The sequence below is a fragment of the Rutidosis leptorrhynchoides genome, unplaced genomic scaffold (genome assembly GCF_046630445.1).
Source record: "Rutidosis leptorrhynchoides isolate AG116_Rl617_1_P2 unplaced genomic scaffold, CSIRO_AGI_Rlap_v1 contig208, whole genome shotgun sequence".
Classification (NCBI taxonomy): domain Eukaryota; kingdom Viridiplantae; phylum Streptophyta; class Magnoliopsida; order Asterales; family Asteraceae; genus Rutidosis; species Rutidosis leptorrhynchoides.
Genome location: NW_027266456.1, coordinates 46,072 through 68,466, shown reverse-complemented (window position 1 = coordinate 68,466; position 22,395 = coordinate 46,072). Strand labels below are relative to the sequence as shown.

Below are 22,395 nucleotides of genomic sequence, written 5' to 3'. Positions count from 1 at the left end.
TATAGCAGGAGGCTCTAAAACCAACAAATAAAAAAAAAATTTTTTGACAATTTTTAATATCTGTAATATGTTTGGCTTTCAATTTTTTTTATATTTTTTCACTAAGGATTTACCATTCCATCGGGTATATAATAATAAAAAATAAAAAAATATATTATATTTTTTTATCTTATAATATTATATTAAAATTATTATCAAATATATATATAAATAAAAACTTGCAAACCAAACGCATCCTTAACGCTAAAAATAAACATTTATTACATGTCATTTTATTATTGGATGTTGGTTATAGAGTAATTTTTTCTCTATATTATATGTTCATTGTATTTTTAGGTCTTCCGGAGAAAGTTTTGTGAGTCTTTTTTTTCAGAAAAATAATTAGCTATTCTTTTAGGAGCCGCATTTTGCTGTTCCCACCAATTAAAAGTTGACATGTAGGAAAGAAATAAAATCTATAATTTTTTGAGTTAAGGTCTTGTTTGTTTGGTCGTTATTTTTAGGATCTGTATTTAAATTTTACGATATATAATTTTAGTACTTTCTCCTTGAGATTCACCATTCCATTATAGGGTATAGTAATGTGTCTACAAACAAACATGGTATTATGCTAACATTTTTATCTTTTCTGCATGTCTATTTTCATTTGGTGGGAGCAGCAAAGTTTCCTTTTTTTTTATACGGTCCCAATGGATTTCGAGCTTTCAACCTCAAAGGAGAGTCAGATGCCTTAACCATTCGACTATGTTGTGATTTGGCTATTTGTTTCATTTTATAAAACCAACTGGAACGACTAATGGTCGAGTGAATTTAATGTCATTCCGACAAAAACCAATAGTTAGTATGTATTACGTTTTAATTTTTGCCCCAGCAAGCAAAAGATGAAAAGCATAGAGAAAAATTATTCGTTAGAATGGAAACAATAATCTAGAATTCAACCTAACTTCATTTCACATGTACAAATCCTTGAAATCGTCAATCTTAGACTTTTCGTGGTTGTAGAATGTCCTTCGATCAAAGCATGCATTACATTTAGGTCATGTTCAGAGTCTTTAGTTTTGTAGAGAGAGTTCAGCAGGTAGTAGGTTTGCCAGTTCCTCTTGATTCTAGTTTTAATATCACGAGTTGTTGTATCTTGAAAGAATATTTCCTTTATGCATTATACATTTACACAAATTAGTAAAGTCATTAAGGGATCCAGTTTGCATTTCTTTGTACGCTATCCAACCAACGGAAATCACTTTTATTGATCTCAGTTACAACTGTTTATGAAATATGAAAAATATGTCTTCCTATGTTATTATTTTATTTGTTTTCAAACTAGTTAGAAAATTTTATTAACCACGAAAGTATACAACTTAGTACTATCAAAACCTTCTCGTGCAACAGGCTACACTAAACTCAACACCATCTATCTATCCAGTTATCAAAATTCAACTTGTTCCTATATAATATCAACATTGTCACTCCATTCTTTATAGAAGCAATAATCCTGAGATGGCAACAAGCCTCTCCACGAAAAACTACTTTGATCCTATCCTGCCAAACAAAATAGATAAATGCCAAGAAAGCCCATCTTCTAATACAAGCTAACACAGATTTACCAGCAGCTTTTTTACCAAACCAGTCGTTCTCACGATGCCATCGAAAAGGCTGCCTTCCAACACCAGTTCTTGACATAATCTCTTACCAGCAGAGAGAATGGACATTTGAAAAATAAGTGAGCAATAGTTTCAATTCACATGTTACACAATGGACATAAATTTGAGCTACACACCCCATTTAAATAACATGTCCCTCACTGTAAGTCGATTTCTCACAGCATCCTTGAAGTTAATTCGAGAAAATAAGTCCCTCAAAGCTCGCCAATTAAGCCATGGATCATGCTAGAAACTCAAATCCTTATTACACCCAAGCTGAATAACTATAGAAGACCTTAAAGGAGGTTCTAAGCTTCAGCAAAGTACTCCAAGCTGAGCTACAGTCAGGGGGTCTTCAAACTCCCAATAGGAAAGTCGGCCCAACTTTGTTTGAGTAATCCATTGCGCCCACAACGTCTCTTTAGCAGTAAGTATTTGCCATATATGTTTGGCAAGAGCTGCTTTATTCCATACTTCCACATCCTGAATTCCCAATCCACCCTCTCGTTTGGGAAGACACACATCCTTCCATGCAACCGGCGCTAACGATTTCCTATCACCCCCACCCCTAAGTAATTTTTTTTTGGTGAAAGCAAAATTTTATTCCAACCAAATGGGAAACCCCCAATAAATAGTATATACACCTCACAACTTTAAACAAGAAACAGTTACTATGCTCTTATACAGTCCACCTCTCAATTATATTCCTAACTGTCTCACTATTATCAAAAGGATAGAATTTCGAATACGCCTGATAACATTCATAGAACTTCCATTTGCACCTGAAAACGCAACAAAGTTGCGTTCAAGCCAGATTAAGTAAACACCAATAGCAAACTAGTCTTCTTAAAGCAGCCAAAGCAGATTACCCCTTTGTTCTCCTGTTAAACCAAGCAACTTCCCCTTTTCCATGTCTTTGGCCGGCGACGAACAGAGGAATGTGGCATAATGGCATCCCATACACTTCTCGAGATGTTACTGGAAACCAAGGCCCCTCTTAACCAGATGTTATTGAATACTTCCCAGAACTATGGCCCATCCAGTAGATATCCACATCAGCAATAGGCAAAATTTAGACCTGTCTCACCATCTCCCAAACAGCCAGATATAATTTATTATAAGACTAAGTAATAACCATATGCCATTCCTCCACACATCTTCCATCGCAACATTTCTTAACTTCAACCTCATTATAATGAACATTAGGAAATAAATCCCTGAGAGCCTTTCCATTAACCCAAGGGTCATGCCAAAAAAATACTTTCTTTTTCCCCCACCCTATACTGATAATACCTTTTGAATACAGGACGCAACTTCAATAAATTCAACCAAGCATTTGATGGATCAGGCGGTTCTTTTGCTCCCAAAAACTATGTTTGTCTAGCTTCATTTTGTTGACCCACATGGCCCACAAAGATGCCTTTTTATGTAGTATTTTCCATATCTATTTGCCAACAACATCAATATTCCACATTACCAAGTCAACAACTCCTAACCTCCCTCTCGCTTTGGAAAACAGATTGACTCCCAAGCAATGAGACTCCTTTGGAAATGCTCGTAGAAATGCTCTAACACTTAGCATTAATGATTTTGATGACAGCCTTTGGAAGTAAGAAAACTAGGCACCAAAAAACTTGCATACTTTTTATAACTAAGTTGATCAGCTAAAGCCTACCAGCATAAGACAAAAATTTCACAGCTTAACCATTTAGTAATATAGATAATTTCTCCACCAGTTCTACACAATGTTCCATCTTTAATCTAGTTGAAACCAATGGTACTCCTACATACTTGACAAGCAGTACACCCTCTTTAAAACCACACATTTGTAAAATGACATTTCTATATTCATAATTACCATTGCTCAAGAAAAAAAAACTCTTTTCATTATTCACAAATAAACCCGAACAAGCAGAAAAGAGAGCCAACTGACCTTTGATCCATTCCATAGAAGCGACATCTCCATTGCAAAACAAGAAGAGATCATCAGTAAAATGAGGTGAGTAAGCTTTACTTCCTCACTTTCTCTGTGATAAGCAGAGAAAGAATGAGGTGAGTAAACTTTAGAGATGACCTTATACACCCTAAATCCAATTCTTTTTGAAAAAGAATGCATTAAAGTCGTCAACCCCAGAAGCCCTATTCGATCCAATATCCCACAAAGCCTATCTGATTTCATCAATAGATACTTCCTATATTAACTCCCCAGCATCCAACTCGATACTATTGGACCTCTTATAATGACTTCTTCTTCCACATGCATAGAATGAATCCCAGGCAGGCCTAATAGGTCTTTACAGAAATTGATCTACCCAATCATTACCTGATCACTATAGACACTCCTAATAGGCAAAAGCAAGCTAGTAATAGCATTTGCTGCAGTACGTTCTTTTACCGATATATAGAAGAATGAAGTATTAACGTCACCCATCATCATCCAATCCACACGCGATTTCTGGCAGTAGAAAGCCTTTTCCTGCTCCAACAACTCCCTAGGCTTGTAAACCACTGCTCTTTCCTCCTCCATTAAGTGGGAATTCAATGGGTCAGCTTGAAGAGAGGCCTAACTAGAAGTCACCGATTTACGCATTTTTCTACTCGATTGGCAATTTCTAAGTATTCTCGTCTATTTAGTTGTTTTAAAGCCTGCTTTACACTTTTCAATCTCTGCCAAAGAATGAACATCTTTGAACCTCTAGCATTTACATCTTCCCATGCCCCCCGGATAATGCCCTGGAAAAGAGGATGATTCTGCCACATATTAAAGAAATGAAAAGCTCTCTACTGTCCCTTTCAAAATTCTTCAACTGCACAATCACCGGCAAATGATCTGATATACCACATTCCAGCATATTTACAAACACACCAGTAAACACATCACAAAAGTCTATATTTATTAAAGCCCTATCTAATTTATACCAAATACTCTCAGCCACTCCTTGATAATTATACCAAGTAAAGCTACAACCATGACTACGCATCTCAATAAGTCCACTCGACCACAAACACTGCTCAAAATCACATATATCATTGTAATCTAGAGGAATACCACCCGCCTTATCAGTTCCCTACAACATAGCATTAAAATCCCCTTACACAACCCATGGGCCTTCAACTCTGCTACTCAATGCTATAATATCCTCAATAGACTTCTTCTATCCTCTACATCATTCGCTCCATACACTATAGTCCACCATATCTGACCAGACCCAATCAGTAACTCTCACTGTATCCACTGCGCATCCATAGAAACATTCCAAACTTGTACTTTATCGCCATCAAATAACACCCAAATCCAACCTAAAGGATTATACACAGTATATGACTCTTTTGCCATTTCCTTAACCCAATTCCATTGCAAACTATATCAATATTCAAAATCTGCACCCTTATTTCCACAATACCACAGGCTATTAATTTAAACTCAACAATCAGCCGCCTTACTTCTGACTGCTTGAGGGGAGAGTTTAACCCCTGATATTTCATGAGGCAACTTTCATCCCTTTTCAGGGGGTTTTCAAGTCCTGTGACTAACAACAACATCCTCAACACCATCAAGGACACTAGTTGTACTATTTAAACAAGCATCATTAGAAGAACAAACCTTTGAGAAAGAGTGTGACAACCCGCATTGGAAAGGTACGTGGAAGACGGTAGGCTAAAGGAATTGATTGGTTGTATCCATATCAACAAGTTGCAACTTCTTTTTGGAAGCTCATCCGTAGGAACTCCATATTTAAGCGTACGAGTGAGGATGGGTGACCATCTGGGAAAATTTCCGAAAGTTCCCGGAGAGGGTGCGAGTGAGGAAAAAGCATGCTAGAAAGACAAGTATTGGTCTATGGAGACAAACATCAACCTTGTGGCGACGCCATGCTCGTCGTGCCGCCGGCGCCGGTGAGCACGATAAACTGCAAGCGGGTCGGGGCAGGGCCGGGTTGTTACAAAGAGAGAGGCCAAGCAGATGCCAAATGCACAATGATTTTTGGCGCAATCGGTGGCTTTGTCCCCTTAGATTTTAATCCTCTTTGCAATATAACTGGAATCCAAGCACCTCCTATAACCCTTTACCACCAGTCATTGCTTGCAGTCTAGATTCTAGGGGCTTACTCCCTTATTTACCTATTGCTTTCGTCATAACATCATTCACTTCCTCCTGAACTGGACTAGAAGAGCTTCAAGTAACCACATCAACTGAAGCCTTACCTCCTCCTCAGATGAAGAAGAAACCCTAATAACTTCCACAGGCCCTTTCTTCTTCTGCCAAACAGCATTTCTAGCACCTTTCTTTAGTTGTTTTTCAATCTTACATTGAGCAGAATTGTATCCATGCTTATGGCAAATAGAGCATTGAACATGGATCCACTCATACTCAACTGGCTGGAGAAACTCATTGTCATCTTCATCTACTAGTCACACTGTCGGAGCAAAAAGGTCCCATCACATCCATTTCAACTGATATTCTTGCATACCCTAACCTCTATTGTTTACTTATCACCTGATCAACAACAAGTGGCTTCCCCAACACTGCCAATCTTACTGAAGAACAATGGGTTCTGAAATACCAATGGAAGCAGAGGCAGTTTCACCCATACTGGAACCTTTCTCACTTCATCAAGTGCAAAATCCAGTCGGTTTCCACTCTTTCAGGAGAAGCGATCGATTGTAAAAAGGTCAGAGAGCCACCATTCAGAGCTTTCATCTTACCCTCTTTAAATCAAAGTTCAAGAGAAACAAATTATCTTTTATCAGATGCTAATCGACCACCGATTCGCAACAAAGGTCCGGAACGTCATAAACGACGGTTTATTTCTATAGACAGTTCCCACTAACGTATTCTTCTACTTCTCAATACCCAGAATCACATTAGATCTAGAGAATTTCACAAAATTCTCCCCACCTTCCACAACCAGCGGTACAAAAGGTAACAAGTTCTCCCCTAAGTAAAGACGATTCTTGCTCACCACTTTAGCCCAAGTCGGATCCCTAATACCTCCTACTCCCAAATCTGCATCTGCATATTTCTTCCCTAAAACATTGTTACTAACACCATCCAAGTCTTCCAATGATGAACCATTATCATTCGAAGCCATCGTTTCCATCTGCATTTCAAAATCAAGCCCAATCACGGTCTCTTCCAACCAGTAGAAATGGCGATAAGTAGTTATGCTTGTAGCCAAGAGAAACCCATGAGAGAGCTTTTTTAGAAATTTCCTTAGAGCCAATTTTTTTCCTTAGCTATACTCAATTTCCTCATAAGTAATTCCTACTCTTCGTTTCAATAATCTTGATTATTGCTTTTGGCAACAAGAAAGCAGAACATCAAAACACACGCAAACACTTGAGTACTGACTTTACCAAAACCAATCGTCCAGCGTAATACAAAACTTCACTGCCCATCCCAATACTCTCTCAAAAAATTTATCAATTAAAGTGGCACAATGCTCCTTTTTTAATTTGGAGCTAATCAAAGGCAACCCCAAGTATCGCACAGGTAACTCACCTTCCCGAAAACCACTAGCTAATATCACTTCTCTTCTCAATTCGATATCACCATTACTAACGAACACATTACCCTTCAGCTCATTGACTTTTAAACCTGAGACCATGTAAAACTCCTACAATTTTTGTTTTAACCAGCCTACAGAATTAACATGTCCAACATAAAATAGGAAGAGATCGCCGTAAAACAGAAATGTGTCAATTTTAACTCCCTACAATCCTTATGAAAAATAAAGTCAGGAGGAACAATAGAAAGGCTACGAGAAAGATATTCCATTAACAACCACAAACAACAACGGAGACAAGGGATCTCCCTGCCTCAAACCCTTTTTTCCGACAAAGTAGCCTTCAAAACTGCCATTTATCATTAACGTATATGCTGCTTTTCCTAACACATGTCATTACCCAACTAGTGAAATAAATTGGAATCTCAAACCTAGAAGCATTTCCTCTTGAAAATTCCAAGACACAGAGTCATATGCCTTCTTTATGTCAATTTTACATGCACACATTAGCTCATCAAAGGATTATAATACCCCTGAACCAATTCATGTGCTACCAGTATATTATCAACCATAGATCTTCTCTTAGCAAAAGCAGGCTACATTGGACTAATAGGCTTCCCTAATACCTGTCCCATCCTAGCAGTTAAGATTTTTGATATGATCTTATAAACCAACCGAACAACAAGCTACCGGACGATAATCTGTTAAACCCTCTGGATTATCATATTTCGGTATTATAGTGAGTTATAGAACTAAACTATTTGGAAAGCTTAGAAGTAGAGAATAAGAACTTAACTACATATATCACATCAGCTCTGATAATATCCCAATTCTTCTTGAAAAAATAACCACTAAAGTCGTCCATTCCAGGAGCTTTGTTGCTTCCAATTCCCCAAAGCGCAACAGCTATTTCATCATCCATAACAAGTCTGCAAAGAATAACATCATCCTCCTCATTCAATAAATCACCCCTCTGAATAATACTAGCATCAACCATCCTACTACCCTGAGTTTCAGTCCCCCAAAAGCTCCTGATAAAACTCCACCATTGCTCTTCCTATAGTATATTGATTAGTAGCCACCTCTCTTGATTGTAACTGAAGCCTAGTGATTGAATCCTCACCTGGTGGCTTCTTTACTGATCTATGAAAGAAACTTGTATTTAAATCACCCTCGGTAAACCACTCCACCCTAGCCTTCTGCTTATAGAATTCCTTCCCCATAACTAAAGCATCACGAAAAGCAATGGCTATTGCTTTTTCTTCTTGTTGGAGGAACACATTGAAGGAATCTAATTGCAAGTTTTGTTGTAGGACATACAAATTCTCTCGCAAGAGCTGGACACGCTTTAATCTTCTCCTTGCCTCCTTCAATTTCAACCATAAACGATGCATCGGGTTCCCTACCACTGGCATACACCAGACATCTAATAGAATTTTCTTAAACTTTCCATGCCCCATCCATATATTAAGAAAGCAAAACGCTTTAGGTTTAGGATTCTGAAACCTCCCCAAGTTGACCACAACGGGCGAATGGTCAGAAACTCCTGCACTCAAAACTTCATAAAACAAACCAGCAAACTTATCCATATACCAATCATTCATCAAACAACGATCAAGCTTACAATAAATGATGTGCTCCTCCTCTTGGATATTATTCCAAGTAAAGATAGGCTCCTGATAAGGCATCTCAATCAGATTAGCCGATAGGACAACCGATTCAAACTCTAAAGCCGCCTCCATATCAATACCCGCACCTCCCATCTTCTCTCCACTATGCAAAATAGTATTAAAATTCCCCTAAACTAGCCAAGGGACACCATTACTAATATTCACCGAAGAAAGACAATCCCACAAAAGTCTTCTTCCTTCCACATCATTAAAAGCATAAACAACTGTCTAGTAAAATTGCACAGATAAACAGCTTACTAAACAATGCACCCACTGAGTATGCACATCCATTACCTGAATATGCAATCTACAAAAATCATACATCAACCATACTCTTCCCAAATGAGAAACCTGATTGTTGTGAATCAACTCCCATCATGGCATTTTGAATCCCATGCCAAATCTCATTGACCTTGTGCTATTGTACCCTTGTTTCCAAAACTCCGAAGCCAATAAATGTTTATCAACAATCAGTGTCTTGCATTCTGATTGCTTTAGGGATTCATTGAGACCCCTTGAGTAAACTCTTGGCCCTCAAACCATAACCATCGAAGTCTCGTCTTCTAGCAACTTGAATATTAGTAGCCTTACACTGCCAGTTTTTCTATTTAGCTACCTGATATTTTGTAACATTGCTCCTTGAGCCCCTCCCAAGCTTTGTCGAGCTTCTTTCCCTTTATTATGCCTAACTTCTGTCCACTCATTTCATTCCAACTATCCACCGCCTTCCCACCTTCCGTAGGACTAACCACAGTAATCACCCCACCATATAAACTACTAGTAATCACTTCAGGGACACATTCAACTTCCCTTGGAATTTCATCAGCTTTCAAACCCTCTACCAAAGCCTTAGCTAGAATGAAAACCTCCTTATTCTGATTAATAATCTTCTCCTCGACCTTCTGACCCTCAACTGTCAGAGTTTTCTCCTATGAAAACATCCTTCTTACGAAACCAACATTCAGACTCCTCATGGCCCATCTTCTTACAATATGAAACAAACAACATGCCTCCATTCATATTCAATCAACTGAGTATAAGAACCTCCCATTCTATCATCAATTTCTACCTTCGAAGGAATTCCCCAAGCACGTCCATCATAACTAATACACTAGCAAAACTCATCCTCGACTTATTGCGTGTACATTGATCAATTACAAATCAGACGACCACACACACTACCAATGACAGGAATTATATCCTCTGACCAAAACGTCATGGGAAGTGTAGGGAATTTGACCCATATTGGCAATTCATTGAATACTATTCTCGCAAAGTCCATCACAAGCGACCATTCTTTCACCAGAACTGGTTTCTTATTAAAAGACAAAGGTCCGATAGAGAGTACCTTATTTCGGCCAGCGAGATCGGCAAAGTTAACGAGAAACACACTTCTTCTCACTTGATGTATCGAAACAAAACCGACCCACCCCATCGATTACGAAGAAAGCTCTCAATCTTCAACAAAGGTGGATTCTCTCCAACCACAGAAATTACTAATGCGTTCTTCCAACGCTCTTCCTCCATAGCCACAGCTTTCGGATCCAGCTTCACAACTCCTTTACTATCCTTCTCAATCGAAGGAACATATGGCAAATATACTCCATCCAGCTTTGATCGATTATCACAAAACAACTCCACATATGATCGATCAAAATTGACGCCTACATCGGGCCTTTTGATTTCTCAACAAGACCAGCATCATCAATAGTACGATTCAACAGTAAACCCATCTCAGATGATTCTCCCTGTTCACTCATTCTTCCCAAACAGAGAAAAAGCATACGATAGCCTTTGCTATCGTATTGTGCGCCTAGAGAGAGGAGAGAGAGAAAAGCAGGAGAGAGAGAGAGTTTTTTAAGTTATCATTCCTTTGCAATCACCTATGTTATTATTATTCTTATTAACAACCTGTTACTTGAGATTCGATAAGTATTTTTCATTTTTACTAATTGACATTCGAATCCTCAAATATCAAACACCTTCATTTATGTACATGTGTTCTATACTACATTAATGCTCGAAGCCAACCATGAATCCAATGGATATATTCTTTCTCAATAAATAAGATACATATTTTTTTCATGATAGTAAGATAAAGAATTTGAAGAAGCAGTGAAATTGATTAGCATTCATGAATATATGATATAGTGGATAGAGGCTAGAGAAGATAAGTAAAACATGAACCAAAACAAGATGATTAAAATCAAATCAATGTAAGGTAATAATATTTTATAAATCACCATAAAAAAATATTTTATAAATCAAATCAATATAGTATATATCTTTCTGTACGTACGTCAGTATAATCCTATCTTTTTGTCCTTAAATTACTTTTGATATTCTTCAAATTGGAAATGGAATAATACATAGATGTGGTAATCAATAATTTCTGCATCCACCATAAGTCCAGATACTGCCAAGGCGGCGGTATCTCCTCCCACGGCTCACAATAGCAATGGAGTATAATCCCACACACCTGACATCAGCAGTTGGAAATTGGATCTATGTGTAAGAACTTCATGCATGCTACACCTTCCGGAACAGGGCAAGGAATACCGTCGTCTTTGTTGTTGTTGTTGTTGTTGTTGTTATTGTTGTTGTTTTTCTCCTTCTTCCAACTGGTGCTGCTCAATCTCATCATTGGTGATCTCTAAGTCCAACAACAACTCATCAAAAGTGAAGTAGGTCTGATCCGGCTCATACTCCACCATCATGTCTTCGATAATGAATTCTTTACCATGAGGGGGAATCTCGAAAAAAATCATCCCATTACACTTGTGGGAGTTTTAATAATGGCCTTAGTCAGAATCTGAGAATGAAGACAAAATATTATATTCGTAAAATAGTCTATCCAATCTCCCAATGCATGAAAAGTATCATACTCAGTAAAAAAAATAAACTAATTAAAATATCATAGATGAGTATTGAAAAAAAATGAATAAGTGGTATAATATAAACCGATCAAAAGGTAAATTAAGTTTGGTTAACTATTTAGCATGTGTTTTAACTAATCAAATGTCACTATTATTCCAAAATATTTGCATGTGATCTCTTGTACTCCTTCCATTCCACAAACAGTATCCAAAATCACTTTTTAAATTCATTCATAAAGCGATGTACTTAGAAAACTTTTCTATCTAGATACATATTGTACACTTCTCATTTCAATATTTCATCTAGGATGTATAGTTGTTTGATTAATTTCAGACAATGTTATTTTAAAATATGAATTAACACAATGTCTGTAAATAAAAAAAGTTGGAAATGAGGGTTGGTGTGCGATTAAAACGGATATGGAAAAATCTTTTGATCGTGTTGAGTGGAACTATCTTAAGGCTGTCATGTTAAAAATGGGTTTATGTAGTAGTTGGGTTCATGGATAATGCGATGTATATCTTCTGTTTCGTTTGTTGTTTTGGTAAACGGTTCTCCTACCTGCATGTTCACTCCGGAAAAAGGACTTCGTCAGGGGGATCTCTTGCCCCTATATATGTTCTTGCTGTGTTCTGAAAGGTTATCTTCTCGCATTTTACGAGCACAGTCGGCAGGGGTACTCACTGATGCAGAATTTTGGATTCTAACCCCAAGTATTTCTCACCTATTATTTGCATATGGTAGCATCTCTTTTGTGAAGGATGATTTGTATGAGACAACTATGCTCAAAGTGATTTTTATGACTATATCAGAGCCTTAGGACAGCTCGTAAATGAGAACAAATCTAGAAATTTTTACAGTCCAAATACTAATAGAAATCTCAAGCACCAAATTCCATCTATTCTTGGCATTTTTGAGGTGGTGTTGCATGCAATATCTCGGTATGCCCCTTATGGAAGGAAAGGCAAAATCCTATTGTTTCAAGAAAATAGTAGATAAAGTTTGGAAAAAACTCAGTCATTTGTCTACTAAGTTCCAATCAAAAGTGGGTAAAGCTACTCTTATAAAAATGATTGTTAATACTATGCCTTGTTATATTATGTATTGTTTTCGGATCCTAAAAATGTCTAATGAGAGATTGAAAAATAGGGTTTGCTTCTTTTGGTAGGATGGGCTAGAAAACTCTAGTTGATTTGGCGGGTTGGGGTTCCTAGACCTCTAAGCTTTCAACCTAGCTCTTTTAGCTAAGCAAGGTTGGCGTATCTTACATGAACCAAATTCTCTATTGGAAAAGACCTTGAAGGCAAATATTTTCTTAATTGTTCTTTCTTCGAAGCGAAATTTGATCGATGGCGCTTCGTCAACTACGAGAGATAACTATGTAAGAGTATAAGGTTTTAGTAAACAGTGTAATGTGCAGTGGATAATGAGATGTGCATATTTATGAGGGGTTTATATGAGCAGGATTTATACCCAAAATTATCTATTTACCCTCAAGTAAGGCGGTTTGGGCGAGTCTCGATCGATACCTTGTCAGGCTTCTTTCCCGCCGGTCTATTTAGTTGGCTGACCGGAGGCCGATTAAGCTACATAGTCCGATCAGGATATCATGTCGATCATGCTATGTCGGTCCTGAAAACCTTTCCTATATCAAGTCACTAGAAGGGAAAATAAAAGAGAAAAATAATTTCTAAAAGGAATTTGCTTCCTAAAGTGAGTTTGCTTCCTAGTCAAATCAAGCATCCTACACTATAAATAGACCCTTACGGCAGACTCAAGACACAATATTCTTACAGACTACTCAATATACGGTCAAACCCTTGGTTGTTTATAGGCAATCTTATTTCCAAAAGTTAGGGCTAGAAACTCTAGTTAATTTCGCCATAAACGGTATCAAACCGATCTTACCATTAACTATTATCAGTAAGCAGAAATGATTAAGTCCTTATATTTGGTTACTGATGATCAGTTTTCTTCTAGTGCCACCTCCTTGATAAACGATCTTGAGCAAGTCCTGCGAACAAGGTTTAAGTGGTAGACGCTCATATTACGACCATATCTCCTCCGTTCCATCTGACCGACCACCACATTATGTTCGTGATTACTTTCGCTATTCTTATTTTTTTTATTTTTATTTTAAAAAAAAAGCCTGCCTTGTTATAGAGCCGATCGACCAAATCTGATTTATTTGTTTGTATTTAAGCTTCTACACAGACCCATGTACGTACAGCCTTAATTATTAGCTTCGGCAATCAAACTATATATATGGACAAAGTTTTATTTAATTTGTCGTAATACTATATGTATATACATACTTCTTCAGGCAAACTAAATACATGGACCAAGTTTTATTTAATTTTTTATATATACTTCTTCAGGCAAACTAAATATATGGACAAAGTTTTATTTAATTTTTTGTAATACTTGAATATATATATATATTTTTGATAGAAGTTTTTTATTTTAATATTAATAAAAGGAGAAATATTTCGACTATTACACATGAAACACATGCGGGGACTTAAACTAGTCGAAAAAAGGATGATGGACATGTAAAATTCTGGACTAAACCCCAAGTCCTCAAACGAGGACAAAAACCATGGCTACGTCCAACATCAAATAAATTGACGCAAAACTATAATTATCCATAAGTTGACATTGTCATAGACGACAATCTTAAAACAACTAAGCGTTACCATCTAGGTAATTATATCCGATATTTAGGAGAAATTGACGTGATGAAATTAACTAATATCAATGTTGACACTGTCACAGATGGTAGACCTAGATCAACACGAATTTTATAGAATATTAGTTAAAACCAAAAACGAATTAAAAACTCCTAAATAAGGGTTGCGACAAATACCCCTACCACAAAGCCCAAAACAATACCACAATGCCCATTAGCAACCAATTTGGCCCAAGCAGAACTTGAAACAAAAAAACCAATGAAACCCTAATGAGCACTGCAAGGAGCAAGGGGAGCAAGGGGCACAGGCCGACCACTACTGGAGCGACTCCGACGGCGGCGACCGGGAAAACCAAGGATATATATATAGCTTCATGGCTCTTGCCGTCATTGTATTTGGATCCTTGATTGTAATTCTTTGGCATATTCTTGGTATACGTTGTATATCTTCTTTGTTTTTTATATGGTTAACCTATTCTATTCCATTACAAAAGTAAAGATACGTGCACTTCGCAATATCCACATATGAAGTTTACAAATATTTTCTCTCTTGTACACATCTGCTCGGCTGCACCTTTATGATTCTACGAATTATATTTTCCTACTTCTTATTCTGTTATCTCTTTTATAGGGAGAATAACTAGAGAACGATGGAGATATGAAAATTTGGAGGGCAATTAAGCTAAAGCCGGATTGATATGGCAGGTTGCGACCAATTAACATGTATATGAAAACATCGAGTGTCATTTCACTTTCATATATATAATGTGATCATTAGCATGAAGCCACCCAGAGACAACCAGACAAATTGAAATTAAATTCCACGTGAAATCGATCGAGAATAATTATAATATAGATTTTAAAAAAAAATCATGAGAATAATTCAAACAAAAATCCATGCTGCTGTAGGGACATATATATGAAGATTAAGTGTCACGTAGGTACTCACATCACCATAATAAATCAATTATGGTATATGCACTATTTAGAAGCAATTTAAAGTCAGCTTAGGATCTTCTATTTATACAGTCATTACTAATTCATTAATCTATTGTCACGACACCTATTTTCATATGGTTGGCTGTTAATTAAATGCATTTTTTCGTTGCTTAAAATCAAATTTCTGTATCACAAAATCTTTGCATGTAAAAAGGTTTCTCACTACATATTATATTAGTATATAGGTTATTAATGTTGACGATTTGCATAACTTTTGCCTGCAATCTATGAGACAACCCCCAAAGATGTCAAAGAAATAATCCTTAGTTTAAATAAATCGATATTATTTTTAAAATTGACATTTTTCTTTTTAAATATTACAGATATGATCTTCAACTTTCGGCTAGAAAGTAATATTTATTTCGGAGGCTGCTCTAGCTAGCTAGCACATGTGATTAATTATAAGATTATGGTACATGATTGTTATAATTGTTCATCATTTTTTTTTTTAGTATCCAAGAAACTTATGTTAGTTTAATTATCATCATTTTCGGACATGAATTTTATTTTTGCGTACAAACATGGATGTTTATCGATTGACAGTATTAGGCAACCTATAGTTAACAAAAATAATTCATGACTAGATAATCCATTCCTCGGCGGATTCAAGAAAAGAAGCAAAAGACCCAAAATCTAAACTAATGTTAGCTAGAACACAGTGATCACTGCCATTCCAGTTCTCCATCAACTCTTGAGGAAGCCAAATTTCCTGGCCAGAAAATTCAGCATTGCTTCCTTCCGATGTGCCAAAATCGTCTAGCTTTGTTAAAATCTGAAGGAAGAATCTCCGATAAACTTGCTCCTTTCCCATCAAAATTCACCATGTAGTCCGATGACGCTCCTTCCATCGACGACGATAAAGACAATGTTTTCTTCAGTGGATGTAGAAATTTCTACTTGGTTGCTAATAAAATTTGTATCCGGATATTTTATCAATGTGGTAAAATCAGTTTGGTTATTCGAGTTCGGGGAAATCACTTTTCGGAGCATTTCGCAGCTGTTGTCCGGTTTGGTGCTCTCTCGGATGTAATCTCTTGAATACTTTGACCCCTTTCTTTTGGATAAATTAGAGTTCCAATAATTTTTTATTTCATTGTCTGTTCGCCCTGGAAGTCTCCCTGCAATCAGGGACCATCTAGAAAACACGAAATTATAAGTTATATGTATTAATGAAGCAGAATTTTGGAGTTCATGGAGTAAACTACAAATTGCTTAACAGAAATGATAGAGCGCCGTGGTAATTAAAAAATAGGCTGGAGGCTGGACATCATATATATATACTCGTGAAAATCCACTTAAATTATTATGCTGGTAAATTATCTAAATTTATTCGGTAACAAAGCATGTTACTTAAATAGTAGTATATATTATACTAGCTATAGATATAGCGTCAATTATTAAATATATATTTGGCCTTTTAGTAATTACTATGTACCTCTGTCTTAAAATACATAATGTTTTAAGACGGAAGAAGTAATTAGCTTTTGGCGATTTCCTTTAGTTACCTGTTTCCAAGGAGTTTATGGAGTCTAATGATGAGGTCTTCTTCATCCTGAGAAATGTTGCCTCTCTTGATATCAGGTCTTAAGTAATTGAGCCACCGGAGCCGACAACTCTTCCCACATCTTTTAAGCCCTGCAGCATTTACAAATCTCCAATTCAACTCAAAAGATATAAATATACTGAACAGAACTACACAGATCCCATAATTTATCTAATTCTGACCTGCTTGTTTAGGAATGTTTCTCCATTTGCCTTCACCATGAAGCTTGATGTAATCTGTGAGGACTTGATCTTCAATGGCAGTCCACGCCCCTCTGTTCAGTCCTTCTTTAGCACAACATGGACTCCTTCCCATTGGCGACTAATCTGTCTCTCTCTCTCTCTGAATTATCTCTTTTTTTCTCTCTCCAATTATGTGTTTGTGATTTGCCCCAAGTATCCCTTAAGCATTGGCTCCTACTAAATTATGAAATCTCAGCTACTTATAGCTGCACATGCACTTACATCCATGAATGGTGTATATTGGAGCAACTTAATCAATAGTAAAATAATGATATTACATATATATATATATATTATTTTTTACTTTTTGAAGTTATATACAACTTCCGTCCTAAAATAGATACAAATTTTTTAATATAAATTATATATAAAAATTTGTATTTATTTTGGGACGGAAATAGTATATTTATTCTTAACTGCATATTTCAAGATTCAAATGCCATAAAATAAGATATCACTAAACTATTACGTACAAACTACTTTAACTTATATTAATATTAAATATTGACAATTTGGTTTAGTGAGTTTTGTAACATGATTTAAATAGATCTTTCTCTAAAATTATTTTATTAAGAGAAGGTGTGGAGCATGATTTAAGTGGTTTGCTTAACTCTTGCAACTACGCTTGTACTGTTGACAGTTGATTTATGGTACTTGACTTTTTTAAGTTAAATATTAATTCAAATTTGCTTAAACCAATGTTTTGAGGTAAATATTAGAGCTAGGAAGAACATTATGGAGCATATAATTACATACTTAGCTATATATGAGCCAACATTTGCATGTATAGAGAGCAAATAATTTTGCACCCATTACGCTATCCCAACATTTAATTAAGGATCGACCATAAAAAAATCATTTAATTAATTAAATTGAACGGTAAATTATAAATATACCAACGAACCCTAAAACATAAATAAAATATGATGTTTTTTTTTGTTGGTAAACAACTATACAGTTTTCGTAAACAAAGTTTTCGGGAAACATGTAGTAGAAAAGTAATTAATTAAAAATATTGTTTCATCTATTAACAAAAATACTCTCAAGTTTTGATAAAAAAGAAAAATAGTCTTTTTATTATGAATTCTATTTTACCCAACCAATTAAACGATTTAAGACAAAAAATATTAATATCTAAAGGCATGATAGAAGTTTATGAAGGCAATATACAACATTTATAAGAACAAATAAGAATACACCATAGGATGAAAACAATACACTACGCCGATTGGCTTATAATTCAATACGAACATAATAGACAAATATTAAATAATGAATGCAAATATTACAAGCTTTGGAAATTTTAAACATTCAATTAGAAATTGTATAATGTATATAACAGCTGATGAACTAAAAATATAAAAAATTTAAAAATGGAGTTATACACAACATTAAAAATTTAGAGCATTTAATTATTAAAAATCCAAAAACTTTAGAAGGGACATTTTCACAAATGTCAAAATACATAAATAATCATAAATCAAAAGGAATACATCAAGATATAAATGAATCAAAAAATTGCCTCAAAAATCTCCAAGAATTATTAGAAAATCAAATTGAAAAATTTTTTCTGAGGGGGGACATATTATAGAAAAATTATATCAAGTCGAAAAGTTAAACTCAGAAAAAGGAAAATCTATAATTCAATATCTGAATATTCAACAAGAAATTATTATTACAAAATCCAAAAGAATAATCACTCTTAGAATTACCTCGTAGATATGTATAATGGAATCAGAAAATATATCAGATCAAATAATAGAAGTTAGGCTACTTTTATCCCAATTAAAAATTATTGAAGAAGAAAAAGAAACTTATGAATATAAAAACTATAATATAGTCGATAATAAAAAAGAACTAGTATATGAGTATGAATCAGAAGAAAATTTACCATTTGGAATGAAACTAGAAGAAATCCCATAATCAATTTCAGGTCATAAAAGGAGAAGATAATTTCATCATAACGATTATATGAATGAAAAAGGTTATACTAGACATAATGGTAATGGAAAAATTTCCTGACGAATATACACCATCAATAAAAACTAAGCTAGATATATTAAATCTAGATTGTGTACAAAATCACAAAGAAACTTTAACCCTTTGGATGAATAATACACAATTGTTAATACAATTAGAAAAAAACGTTTCAAGATTTTAACCCCAATTTAGTTTGAACCTTTGTTACTTATAAAGTAATAGGATCTGTAAAAAATTATTTACAAACTCTACCACAAGTACAAATAGATATTTTACTAAAAGATAAAACAACAAATTCATAATTTTTCTTTACATTAGTAGATACAATATAGAGAATTCATACGAATAGATGACGTAGATAAGAAAAAAGCAACTGAACTTGCTGAAGGAGAAAAAGCTTTATGGCATCTTAATTATATACAAATTTGTAATATGTGTAATATAGAATCTTATACATGCGAATTTCAAAAATACTATTATAAATTACCTGCAGATTCTAGAGAAATACATAAAGAAACATATTTAAAGAAATTTATATGACAGAAGTAGCAAATAATAGAATAGCTCATACATTAGGAGGAGCCTTAGAAGTAACTCAAAATTATACATCTGAACAATGTTTACAACGTTCAATAAAAAATCAACTTAAACACCCTACCGGACAATTATGTTGTAAAAAAAATCCTAGAGTGTAACAAGGAGAAAAGAAGATTTATAAAGAAATATAAATGGAAAAATTCCCGAGAAATAAATATAAAAACTACAACTATAGAAAAAATAATTTTAAAATACAAAAGTCTTTTAAAAAAAATTACCATATAAAAAAGAAAAATATTGTCCTGAAAATAAGAAAACATGTAGATATTGGTGATGTAATGAAGAAGGTCATTATGCAAATAAATGTCCTAATAAAAAGAAAACATAAAATAAAGAAAAACTTAAAATATTAAATATAGCAATAGAATAAGGCCTAGAACCAATAGAAGATTCAGATTCTGAAATAGAAAAATATACGAATTAGTATCTGATGATAGTCAATCTGACAATTCAGAAGAAGATTACACATCTTCAGATGAATAAACCTAATCCGAATTGTACATTTATTGCGATAAAATATAAAGAAAAACCTTATGATGCATATATAGATATTGGAGCAACTTTGTGTTTTGCTTCAGCTAAAATCCCATTTCGATGGATAAAATTACAAAAACCACTTGTAATATCAATTCTAGATGGTAGCAAACATCTTATATGAAAAGTGTCTTATTTAAATAAAATAAATATAAGAAATTACATATTTATAATGCCATCAATATATCAGCAAGAGTCGAGACTACCTATAATAATAGGAAATAATTTTCTAAGATCATATTATCCATTTTGTCAATACTTGCATCACATAAACTGAAAGCACAATCTTATGAAAATAAAAAAATTATTGTTATAAAAATACCAATATTAGTAAGATTAAATAAATTACAAATCATTCAAAAACTTAAAGTTATAAACGAAAGATTAGGTATACCTTTAGAATTACAAGAAAAAATAGAAAAATTGTTAGAGGATATATGTAGTGATAATCCATTAGATCAAATCAAGAATTGATAGAAATAAAATTAAAAGATTCTAATCAAGAAATAAATGTAGAAAATAAAATCCCATATTCAAAAATTGATATAGAAGAATTTACTAGAGAATGTGTTGAACTCTTAGAGAAAAGGAATACTAGAAGAATTTACTATAGATATGTTGCACCTGCTTTTTATGTAGAAAAGTATAATGAAATAAAATGAGAAAAAAAAAGGGTAATAAATTATACTAAAATGAATGAAGCTACAATAGGAGACGCTTACAAATTACCTAGGAAAAGATTATATACTTCAAAGTTGTTGGTTTAGTACTTTAATTGCTAAATCAGGATTTTGGCAATTAAGGTTACATGAAAATACTAAACCATTAGCAGCTTTTACATGTCATCTCCATAAACATTATCAATGGACAGTATTACCATTTTGATTAAAACAAGCACCAGAAATTTATCAAAGATTTATGCATATAAATTTAAAAGGATTAGAACAATTTTGCTTAGTATATATAGATGATATATTAATCTATACAAATAATTTGTTAGAAGATCATTATAAAAAATTGAAACTAGTCTTAGAAACAGTCAAAGAAAAATGATTAGTTCTAAGTAAAAAAGAAAGCGATAATTGCTAGAAATGAAATAGACTATTTAGGACAAACTATATCAAGAAATGAAAAATTAAAATTATAAGATGATGTAATAGAAAAATTAAATAGTTTTCCTTTCTAAAATAGAAGATAAAAAATAACTGCAAAGATTTTTAGGATCCTTAAACTACATTTCAGATCAAGGATTTTTTAAGTCCTCAGCCAAAGAAAGAAGATTATTATAAAAGAAATTAAGTACAAAGATCATATGGACTTGGAATAATAATGATTCAAAATAGACGCTTCTCAAGAAATTTAGGCTGGCTGCATGAAAGCAAAAATTAATATACAGACTGAAAAGTCAAAAAATAAAGAAGTTGAAAGACTATGCAAATACATATGAGGAACTTTCTCAAAAATAGAGTAAAATATCTTGTATATGAAAAAAAGACATTTGTTTGTCTCAAAATACTAAGAAAAATGGAGAATCGAACTTCTCACCAAAGAATTCGAACTCCATACTGATAGTAAATATCTTACATGTTTCATCAATTATAAAATATGAAGCAACTTAAATCAAGGAAAATTAATCAGACCAAAATATATAAAATCAGACCAAAACGTCATTATAGATACTCTAGCAAGATAATGAAAATAATTATCAAATGAATGATGGATCCGATAGCAATCAAAAGACTAAAAAATCCAAAAAATACATAATGAAATAATGAAATAATTGAGAAATAGAAAGAAATAACTCAACTTGAAGCAGCAGTTATCCAACTAGGAGGAAATATTCAAGCATCAGAATCGCACGCAAAAACGCCATGGAACCATCCTCATCAACAACAAAATCAACAATTGGATCTTCATCCAAGCCAAACTCGTCATGCATTCCACCAACAATGCAGTATGACACTACTAAATCATTCCAAACGAAATTTTATACAATTTTTAATGGATCTATGAAAGGAGTTTATGATCATTGGCACAAAATTTCTGTTTTTGTCATTGGACAGTCCAATATTCAACATAAGTCATTCACAACCAGAGAAGAAGTCCAAAAAGCCTAT

At 34.2% G+C, this 22,395-nt stretch overlaps 1 protein-coding gene across 1 annotated transcript; it reads right to left on the bottom strand.

Annotated features, from left to right (window-relative positions):
- Positions 1-16,104: 16,104 nt before the first annotated feature.
- LOC139881895 (transcription factor MYB123-like) lies at positions 16,105-17,240 on the bottom strand. The gene is made up of 4 exons (XM_071866292.1): positions 17,108-17,240; positions 16,888-17,017; positions 16,361-16,517; positions 16,105-16,254 (listed from the first exon to the last, which is right to left on the bottom strand). Exons 1-4 carry the CDS (start codon positions 17,238-17,240, stop codon positions 16,105-16,107), a joined length of 570 nt encoding a protein of 189 aa, XP_071722393.1.
- Between the last annotated feature and the right edge of the window lie 5,155 nt (positions 17,241-22,395).

Coding starts and splice junctions, on each gene's coding strand:
- LOC139881895 (XM_071866292.1), bottom strand. CDS start 17,240: ATGGGAAGGAGTCCATGTTGTGCTAAAGAAGGACTGAACAGAGGGGCG. Junction 16,518..16,887: donor CATAAACTCCTTGGAAACAG/GTAACTAAAGGA, acceptor CGTGTTTTCTAG/ATGGTCCCTGATTGCAGGGA. Junction 16,255..16,360: donor GCTGCGAAATGCTCCGAAAA/GTGATTTCCCCG, acceptor CATCCACTGAAG/AAAACATTGTCTTTATCGTC.